This window comes from Gouania willdenowi, chromosome 1 (genome assembly GCF_900634775.1).
Source record: "Gouania willdenowi chromosome 1, fGouWil2.1, whole genome shotgun sequence".
Classification (NCBI taxonomy): Eukaryota; Metazoa; Chordata; class Actinopteri; order Blenniiformes; family Gobiesocidae; genus Gouania; species Gouania willdenowi.
The window spans coordinates 45,014,764-45,026,424 of NC_041044.1; the positions used below are offsets into that span (position 1 = coordinate 45,014,764).

General features: G+C 37.2%; 1 protein-coding gene across 2 annotated transcripts in view; it reads right to left on the bottom strand.

Annotated features, from left to right (window-relative positions):
• LOC114462911 (protein TANC2-like) overlaps nucleotides 1-11,572 on the bottom strand; it is a 51,507-nt gene extending 39,935 nt beyond the window's left edge. The window contains exons 1-2 of one of the 2 annotated variants that reach the window (XM_028446030.1): nucleotides 11,304-11,572; nucleotides 79-191 (exon numbers count right to left, since the gene is read on the bottom strand). In XM_028446030.1, coding sequence (XP_028301831.1) covers nucleotides 79-139 — 61 coding nt within the window. In that variant the 5' untranslated portion in view covers nucleotides 140-191; nucleotides 11,304-11,572. Of the gene's footprint in view, nucleotides 1-78; nucleotides 192-6,340; nucleotides 6,442-11,303 lie in introns of those variants that run through there. The other variant, XM_028446039.1, reaches the window with a different exon arrangement.
• Between the last annotated feature and the right edge of the window lie 89 nt (nucleotides 11,573-11,661).

An 11,661-nucleotide genomic window follows, 5' to 3' on the forward strand; every position in this document is an offset into this window, starting at 1 on the left:
AACTAGCAGACAAGGACATAAGATCATATTGTTTTAGACATACAGTAAATTAGAGGAGGCTTTGAGGATGATACTGACCACTGCTGTTGTTCTTGCGACTTTTGCCTCCCAGCAGCATCTTCAGGCTATTGCGAAACATGATCGCTCACAACTGGTTGCTCACGAGCTCACACGATTCCAGCAAACGCCCTCTGAGGAGAACAAGTGAGACAAAAAGAATCAGTGAACCATCATTTCCTTCTCTCTTTAGTGATGTAGTGTAATATGTAACGACTTGTTCTCTAATGCAGTAGAGCCATGATAGCTGAAGTGGAAAGCCTGCCTTAGTAGTTTAGTTGACCCTGACACAGTGGCTGTGCTTCACAATCATCCTCATATCAGTCGTCTAAAGGAAACTGGTATATTCATTGTACGAAAACAGATACGACTAAACATCAAGACCAGTTTTCTGATATAGTCTTGTATTTAAATTTTGGCAGACCAAATAACCCTCACTTCTAGAGCGATCTATTCCATTCAGTGCATTTTGTCTAGAGTTCTTGAAATTATTATTCTAAGATGAAAATGTCGACTCATCATGGACACTCAAGGAACAAGTTGGCATGACAGAAACTCAGAAAAAGCACAAAAACCTTTGTTTTCTAGGAAAATAGTGTTTTCTGTTGTTGTTTTGTTAAATGTGCAACTTGAAGTTATAAAAAAAATGCTTCAAATAACAGTAGCGATAAACAGTAACCTTGTGTGGAATTAAACGAACTAACTAAAGCACATGGCGACTTCAGCATCTATTCTGATTATGAGTCTGACAAACGCTGCTTCAGGAAGTGTGTGTTTATCACAGCAGCATAATTCATAACTACAGTCAGTGGTTTGAAACACTCACCAGTCGCTCACTGCACACACACAAATGACTTTCTTCTCCTTGTAACTTCTTTGACCACAGAAATAATCCATTTCAGCGGGAATTGTGGGAATGCAAAGATCCACTTTTTTTTCTTATTCTTCCGTTCATATTTTGGCATGCTACTACTCTTTCAATTATTAACTGATCTAAACCATTCCAATATCAAACTATTATGCTGCTTAGTGTCACTGCTGCTATGTAAGTTGTAACATGACTGGACTGTTGGTCAGTGGTCCATGGTCCTCTTTTCTGATGAACGTAAAGTGTGTGAATCAAGGTCCAAGGGTTTGGAGGAAGACGTGTGAGGAACAGAACCCAAGCTTCTGAAGGTCCAGTGTGAAATATCCACAGTCATGGTTTGTGGTTAAATGTTCTGTTCTGAATTCCTGTTTTCATGGGTTTTATGAGCTGGAAACCCAAATTATGTAAAAATAATCAAATAAATAATTGAAATCTATGATCTATGAAAGTTGAAATTTTTGAATGGAATTATGGAAATGAAACAACTTTTCCATGATATTGTAATTTTTGGAAAGGGTCTGTACCTACCCTCTGTAATGAATCCAAAGCACAGGTAAGACAATCTAGTTTAGCTGCATTTACATGTGATTGCATCAGTGTTAATCAACGGTGTCGGTGCATTATGATAGCAAAGAATGGAGAATCTGCTGTAAATAACAGCTACTCATGAATCTTCCACAGGTGCTCATTTGACGGAGCAACTGTTTAATAATCATATGTTCAGGCTCATTTTGATGTTTTGAGGCCTAGGATGGAGCTGCATTAGGCTTTGTTTGGTTTTAGACCTCATTTAGTGACTATACCTTAGACTGTAACACACTACTCTGATGGAGGATTCATGTTTGTTTTGTCACATATCAAATGTGTAGGAGCCAGGTTTGGCTCATAAGGACAAATTGATACAATGGTTAAGAAATACAGGACCTTCTGTGAGTGTAGTTGATGAAAAAAATACTATTATCGAAACATATGAACATTGTTCAATGATTGTAAATCATCCCTTTTGAACATAATCAATAGTCATTATTTCTGGGTTAGCACAAAATGTACATTAACATCTGATTTTGACTAGAGATGGGTGACATTATTAGACCGCTAATATACTAGGCTAATATTTGCATTAATATTTATTTGTTTTATCGAAACACCAGTGCTGCTCTGCCTCAAGCCTTGTATTACTGACTTGACTTTGTTTATGGTGTTACAGCACCTTCTAGTGGTGGAAAAGAATATTGTTAAGGTTTCCAGGTCCACCTTTAAAGGGGACATATCATGGTTTTAAATAATTCCTTTTTACATATAAATCATACAGTTGTGGTCTATATAAAGCAGAACTGCACTGCTTGGGTCTGAATTCCTCATTATTATAGCTCCACCCCTTTTCTACCACTTTTCTGATGTGCTTCTGAGAGCAACTCGTTTTGGTGCTGTCTCTTTAAATGCAAATGAGACACTCCATACCCCGCCCCCTCTTCAGGTGACATTCGTTTCAACTCCACCCTGCTCGGCCATTTTTGTAGTTTGATAGAAGAGATACAGCTATGTAGCGGTGCATAAACTTTTTATTCAGAGGTTATTTACAAAATGTCAACAACGTTAGACTTGTCCATCCAGCCTTACATGTTCCAGCCAGAGTCTGACCCAGTGGAGCGAGATGAAAATGAAGATGATGAACCTGCAGAACCCTAACAAGTGAGCCAGCACAAGCACCGAGCTAACGCTAGTGCCAAGCTAACGTCACAAAAACGCATTTTAATACAGTCTTTTCAGAGACAAAAACGTCAAAATGAAATGACTAATGAAAACTTTAGACTTAAATTAAACCACGTAGGCCATATCATCAAGGATCTAAAACGAGCACACAGCGCTAACATATGAAGACGGTGCAACTGCTAATGCTAACAAAACAATGACAGGGACGTCTTATCATCACACTTTTTAGCGTTATTTACAGCTTACCGAAGTGCTCTGTTCATCGTCTCCAAAGATAGAAGGAATTGAACCCTCAATCAGACAAAGTCTTTCTGTAAATCCTTCTTTATACTGGTGGAGGTTGATGAAGCAGTCATCATTGAAGTGCTTCACACACACAAAAATGACCTTATCCACAGATGTGGTACATTTCTATAAAAAATAAAACTCAACCAGACACTTTGAAAAGGTTCTGATGCTGGGAGACGGTGTAATGAAGCGTGTGGGTTACTACATCCAACAACCCAACATTTTGACTTATCCTCTCGTAACTTCTACATCCTGGAGCTTGGACTACAAAATAAAAGCCAGAAATAAAAATGATGGATTACTCGAAGTGTTGGACCTGGAGTCGATGTCCTAATTTGGCAGTTCTGCTGCAAATACTGTGATGTTATTGTTCAAAAAACATAATAGAGAATAGAAAAATCAAAACAGATTGAAAAATATGAGCAAAACAGAATATAAAGATATCTACGGAGCACCTGAAGAGATTAATTTGAACTTTTCTGTACTTCTAAACACTATAAATATACAACAAAATGCATTTAAGGGCTAAAAAAGTGGATTTAACATGATATGTCCCCTTTAAAATGCAGGTCATTTCCAGGAATGTTGTGGGCTCTCAAGTTTAATGTTGGATCAGAGTGAGATTAATGTTGTTCTATCAGTACAAAATGACTGTCTCACTACATGAATTTAACTTCAACCTTTAAAATTGGAATTTATTGGGAATCAGGGTGCTATGATTCCATTATTCAACGATTATTATATTAACAATTATTAAGATTTTTGATCTTTTTTTGTTCTCACTTTGTGGCTACTTCATACTTTTAAACAAGGTTTCTGTGTTGGTATCAGTAGTGTAATCTACGTGATACGCAGGTATACGCCGTGTAACTACTAAGAAAGCCCCAGAGTTTATGTATACCCACTACATATTGTCCTGTGATACGTAACAGTTTAAATAAACTGAGTCCTCGCTATTTTTTCCCATTTTTTCAAAAGCGGACAGCAGCCAGCCAACAGTGTGTGTGTGTGTGTGTGTCTGTGTGTGAATGTGTATGTCAGTGTGTGTGTGTCTGTGTGTGTGTGTGTGTGTGTCTGTGTGTGTGTCAGTGTGTGTGTGTGTGTGTGTCAGTGTGTGTGTGTGTGTGTGTCAGTGTGTGTGTGTGTGTGTGTGTGTGTGTGTGTGTGTGTGTGTGTGTGTGTGTGTGTGTGTGTGTGTGTGTGTCTGTGTGTGTGTCAGTGTGTGTGTGTGTGTGTCAGTGTGTGTGTGATGAAAAATGTCACACAGACACATTTATTAATAAACAGCTACACAACATGTTCCACTTTTTCTTCTTTTAAACATGTGAAGAGCTTTTGAACAAAGTATGTGTTCTGTCTCTATCCTGATGATTTGTACAGGTGTCACTATGTGATGAAACTATAAAGTCATTGACATCATTCTGCAGACAGCAACATGTGACTCAGCACTAAATCACACACACACACACACACACACACACACACACACACACACACACACACACACACACACACACACACACACACACACACACACACACACACACACACACACACACACACACACACACACACACACACACACACACACACACACACACCATCTGTCATTGGTTACAGCTCTATCTGACCTCCTTGAACTTCTTTTGTTTTTCACACAAAGAACAGATTTATGTATTTAACACTGAAATCTGAATGTGAGCAGTTTGAACTCTTTCTTTAACACGTATACATTTGATGTCGACAGCTCCTAAAACAAAACTAAACCCTCATCACACAAAAACAATCCATTGATCGATCAAACAAGCAGAAAGCACAGAGTCCTAAAGCTGGGGGTGAGCAGACAGCACACTGACTGTTTTCTACTGGTTGGAGGCTGCAGGCGTTAGTGGTCCAGATGGGAATCAAAGCCTCACTGTTTGCATCTGATTTAAAGCTCACAAGGCTAGCACGTTTATTAAAAGAATGGTATTATTCAGTCTTAACAAAGACAACACAGATGGATGACCCCATTGTTGTAGCTGCCACACCCACACAATTCTACTGAGAAACAAATGAGAAAGAGACTTTAATAGATCTCCTTGTTATTAAATGTAGTTACTTGGAAAGTAACTACATTTTTCATTTTAAACTCATAAAACACACGATGGAATAACATAATAATATAAGTTATAGTTGTTTGCTCTAAAGAGATTGTACCTCAAATTGTAAAGAGATGTCTCATAATCCTCATCTTAGTCTGTGATTAGCTAGTACTTAATACTATCCTCATCTTAATATAATAATACTAATAATAATAACGCATTGGATTTTATAGCACTTTATCATAGACACTCAAAGCGTTTTACAGAATGAAGGCGTTATTCTCTGGTCGTATCACAGACAGCGACGCTTCTATGGTTTAAATGATCAACTTAAGGAGTTACTAAAGCATGTAGATTTATTTATGAAGTTACCAGCTTTAATTTAGCCCTGATAAATGAGGAAGTGTAGGACAGTCCTCTGCTGCCGCGGGGGAGGGGCTTCTGCCTCGAGTCTACTGACAGTGACAGCCAATTCTTGCTTTTTATTTACTTATTTTTTTATTGACACGTGCACTCCATACAACTATTACAATATAAACAATTCACACATATACTCGTTTATATAAAACATATACATTATTTACAGTCTTATACAATTTACATATGTACATAAGAAACAAATAGTTGGGGTACTTTTACTTTAATCAACAAATTTAAGGATTAAAAAATGTCTAAAGTTTCCACTGTTCTTTTATCTTATACTCCATGTAAAGAGGTCTAATATTAGTCTGTTTTCTTTATAAAGTGGTGACATTTTTGTGGCTTTAGACTCCAATTACATTTATATATACAGCATATATCTTCCCTACAATATAAACAGGTTCACAATATACCTATTTTTTATAGTTTGTGTGTCCACTGTATCCAGAATAATAATAATCTTTAGAACTAGAATTATTGATTGATTTGTCACATGACTGTTCCAGGGTTTGAGTTTGTTTTATTTATTTTCACATCTACCTGTAGCTCTATGTTTTTTAGACTGATGACAACTAGTTTGTAGTTTTATTTCAGCAACTTTCCCTTTTACAGTTACAGTTGGAGACTTTTGTAATTGAATATCCTAGTTATATTACAGTAACCACATTAAACTGTATCAACTAAGTGAATTATTAAAAATGTGTAAAGGCTTTTTCAGATGAAAACTTTCTCCTGTAAAATCTGTGACCTGCACAACTCAAAGAATCAGAATCAGTAATAGTTTAGAACGGGAATCGAAATTGAGAATTATAGATGTTAAAATCCAAACGATGTCCAACCCTAATCAGCTTCTAACGTGAGACATTCTTGTGCACGTTATTTTTATGAATGATAGTAAACATTTTCTTACCTTACAGTAATTCCCTCTCAGTCTATTCAAAAACAAAAGCTCAAGTTCATCAGTGGAATCATCAGGTGCTCCTACACACATCTAATCCTGAACACACACACACACACACGCACACACACACGCACACACACACACACACGCGCACACACACACGTACGTATGTTTTAAACTAAAATGACTTGTCGTACACACACTGTCTGTACACTCCTATCTCTCTTCTCCAGGAAAGCCAAAGCTGACTTCCTGCAATGGCGTAGGTCTCCCTTCACAGGATGTGTGTGTGTGTGTGTGTGTGTGTGTGTGTGTGTGTGTGGCCTCAACACTACTTCCTGTAGATAAACAAAGGTCTAACTTTCCCCAAGCTGTGAACATGTTTTACTTTTACTTTGATGCTTTCTCATGTCCTTACCAACACAGTGGTTGAAAAAGGAACCTCTGTAGAATGCATTATTTTTAGGTTGCTCCTACTAACTAATGCTAATCATTTCTGGTTTGGTTTGAAGCCAAACATTTTACCTCCTTTTTCAGAACGATTGGAGCATCCCAATACAGCACAGTAAACTGTATGACAAGTTATTAATGTTTCTGACTTTGTTAAACATTTATTAATAAGTGCATCGTAAAAATCTAATGTCTATTTTTATATATGTATGAACATAATAAATATGTTTTTAATGTGTCCTGTCTGGATGTGGTGTTTTTTAATGACTCCTTTTTAAGAAAATTAAACAATTAAAAGCAATACATCCTGTATACAATACATATCAACACATTATTTAACCAAATTAATGTTGGCCTTAACTACATCAAAAAAGCAGGTAAACTGTTTTCATTAATTTTTAATACGAATTTACGTTAGGAAAAAAAAATATTTATAGAACTACATAAACATATATTGCATATACACATACATATGACAGTGTACTGTATACATATTGTAAATCAATGCAGTTATTCATGACAAATTACCTAATAGAATTTTTTTTAATTTAATTTTAATTTTATATACTTTATCATCTCACAATGGAGAAATTCACAAACCATCAGTTGGCAGCCATTTTGCGGCGCCTGGGGAGCAGTTTGGGGTTAAGGGACTTGCTCAACATCCCACAGTGATGGACCAGGTGAGGCTTGAACCAGCAACCCTCTGAAATCCTAGTGATGTCACTAGAAATCAATGGATTCAAATGGTCCACCAATAACTTCAGGGAACAATCTCAGTCTGACATGAATCACGTGACGGTCAAACATTTTGGACTTAAGTTGTTTCAACTCTCTCTATATACGGCTCTGCACTAACCATCACTGCTGGCCCCGCCCCCTCCTATAAATGATGAGAGGAGGGACTGGGCGGTAACGGCCGTAAAACTACACAGAAGAAGAAGAAGAAGAAGAATGGTTTCCTGTGTTCAGCTGCTGTAATGTTAGTGAGTGTGTGATTCTGGTTTAATCAGTGTACCTGTAGTGTAAATGTATAGAACAATAAATGTGTTTTATGTATTACAAATAAACTAAATATGTGGACCTTTTTGTAAAAAAAACAACAACATTGAAATGAATTTTGAGAATGATATTATACCTGGGGACATAAACTATGGAGAGCTGACATTAAACACATTTTTTGTTTTATACATTTACACTACACGTACGGTACCATATATACACACATATATACACATACGGTACCATATATATATACACACACATATAGATATATATATATATATTTACACTACAGGCACCATATATGCACACACACACATATATATATATATATATATATACACGTCTACACTACAGGCACCATATATATATACACACATATATATATATTTACACTACAGGCACCATATATACACACATATATATACACATACGGTACCATATATATATACACACACATATAGATATATATATATATATATATATATTTACACTACAGGCACCATATATGCACACACACACATATATATATATATATATATACACGTTTACACTACAGGCACCATATATATATACACACATATATATATATTTACACTACAGGCACCATATATATACACACACACACACATATATATATATATACACATCTACACTACAGGTACCTTTTAATGAAGCTATGCATGCATGTACAAACATATTGTGTGTGCATTCCTGTCTGTCTCTGAGTGTGCACAGACATGTGTGTACTTCTTGTCATTGTCTGTCTTCCTGATTTGCGAGTGTGTGTGTAGTATTAGTAATCATAGCTCAGTTGTCAGCTGTGGGGGCGGGGCTGCAGTGACTGGGCGTGTCTTAACTACTCTAGGAGCCACGCCCATAATGAAGGCAGTTCTTATTAGATAGCTATGTCATGTATTCATTCATTTAAAGATAGAGGATGATAGTTACCCGTCTACTTATTATATGTCTTCTATGTTGGAGCCAAAAAGAAAAGGTTTGATGTGTGTTTTCTTTAGGTCGACATAAACACACCGCGTTCTCCTCCTGTCCAATCAGAACCCTTCATAACCCACAGACCTGGAGTGGAATTCAGTTAAAAATGTTTTCCATGTAAACTTCAATCAGAATGAGTATTTCCATGTAAACACGAAGCAAAATACTTTCATTCTGAATTATTTAATTCTGAATAAAAAAACATCATGTAACCATGGCCAATGAACCATTTGGAACTAGTTGGTCATAAATTAGGTACATTTACTAATTGCCCTGACCACTAGTGCAACCATAACTTTAAAGATAAAATCCATGCTGACTTTACAAAAAACACATACAAAAGCTCAAACACATTGTTGCTAAGATACAGGTGTTTCATAGTAGTTTAATTAGCACTCATGGGTTTGTGGAAGTTATCTCATTAATGTAATGAGTGACATGGTGGGGGCCCTTTAATCAGAGCACAGTTAAATCCAGACTAACGTACAGGGTTAAAGCAGATTATCATGGGATTACATCCCTGTGCAGAGCCACAGTCTAATTAAGTAAACACAAAGATATGAAACAAATAGTGTTGGGTTAGAACATCAATGAACCTGAAAAATAATTAGTTTGAAGAAAAGTCACAATTTGTTTGACCTTTTTCAGTAAAGATGACATTTTCTACCCATTTTATTAAAAGTTTGTTTTAAAGGAGGTGCAACAGTTTAGGATCCACTGGTAGAGTCCATTCCCTTTCTTTTCTCAACATGTCTAAATATGTCCTCAGATTTTTGTGACGCACATGAATGTTTTACTTTAGCAAAAATAAAATAATGTGTTAATTGTGGCCGCCCTCATTTAGACAATTATGGATCAGCTTCGCCCAATTACCTGTAGAAGTATCATATTTTCAGGGCTATTGAACGCATCACTGTACTGGCCACATTCCAATAATTTAGCAAATTTTCAGAAAAAATCCACATAATGCCTGCACTGTTACATAGGCTGCACCTTATTGGCTGATGAGGGTGCCCTTCAAATGACTCAGCCAATCAGAACGGGCAGGTATGAGGGCTGCTGTGCTCCTGTTAACGGAGGTTTCCCAGTATTCTGATCAGTTTCAATCTCTACATGAAGTCTCCTCCTCACTGCTCCACGTCTGCATATCAGGACATTTATAGCTTTATATGGTCACTTTTTACTGGAACCAGACTGATACACACCTCCATCTGCTCCCTGTGCACCATCGCCTCTGGAGCCATCACGTTGATCGGACTCTGAGTCAGAATACGGACACGATTGCATCTGAACAAACCCAACGTGCATGGGCGGGGCCGAAGGGGTGGCCCAGGGTGGCACGGGCCACACCTAAAATCTGATTGGTCACCCCTAGTGCCACCCCATCCACAAAAGACAAATGAAATCGTAGCTTGTAATTATTTAATTTATTGACTGAAACAGTGATAAATCTTCCCCCTCACCCAGGTGTAACACTGCTCTCCCTTTTTATATTCTCCCTTTAATAAAGTGTTTCTTACCCTTCCTTAGGGAGGGCTGGTGATGGTCACAATTATGCAATAAAATAATTCATTGCAATAATAATTCTGTGTATTTTGAGATGTTTAGCAGCATGACAATGGTTTCCGTATCCATCCAAAAGTTCATCTTGTGTTTTTTTTTTTTTTTTTTTTGGGGTGGTTCTAAAGCCCTGGTTTGGGCCCTCACCCGTTATCCTGATCACCCACAATGCTGTGCGCTCTACGTCACCTCTGATACTTCCTGTGTTTGATCTGCTCTGAGGGCGTTTGTGTTCACATTGAACCTAAACGCTCTGAGACCCACACAAACAATCACTCTACAATTCTCCTGTTTGATCAACTCTAGACTTGGTTTGTGTTCACACCAACCAAACCAGGAGGAATATCAATGTTTTATACTTCATATTTCATTTTAACAACCATTCTAACTACCCATGCAATAATATTTTCACTTATTTAAATATTTAACAGTTTAGAAACACTAATAATATTTCTATCATCAAGAACATACAGTAGCTTAGGTTAGATCAAATCTATAAATGCTGTTTTCAGACCAATATTTGTCTTTTTAATTTTGATGTAACAATAAAATTACAATAAACATTTTAAATACATGTCTTACTTGATCTGTTAAACCTGGGGCTTCATTGATAGAAAAATTACACAATACTAAATTATTTCAATTTAATTTTTAAATTATTCACCAGTTTTACAGTTGGTCGGATTTTTTCATATTAAATAAATGCAGGAATTTTAAAACATGTTTTATATCATGTATGTTTTTCCACTATTCCAATCCTCACACACACACACACACACACACACACACACACACACACACACACACACACACACACACACACATTGACATATATACACACACATTGACACACACACACACACACACACACACACACACACACACACACACACACACACACACACACACACACACACACACACACACACACACACACACACACGTCCCTTTAGATGAAACGCACCTTTAGGGTTGATCTCCGTCCATCCATCAGAGGCAGGTAGCTGATCACAGCTGATCACAGCTGATCAATGACGGCCGGGTTAACGTCCACTAACCCCAGGTTGGGTACACCATACGGTGCTGTTGTGGATTCTTACTCCATTTCTTCTTTAACGTGAATGTGAATCCTCGAACAGACGCTGATGTTACAAAAGCTCTTCTTCTTCTTCTTCTTCTTCTTCTTCTTCTTCTTCTTCTGGTGGTGAACGTGACCTGACGTGTGGAGGATCACTGATCTGTGACGAGCCAACACGTGATACATTATTCATGAGAGGGTGTGGCCTACAGACAGAGAAGGACGACACCAAGCGGCCACAGCG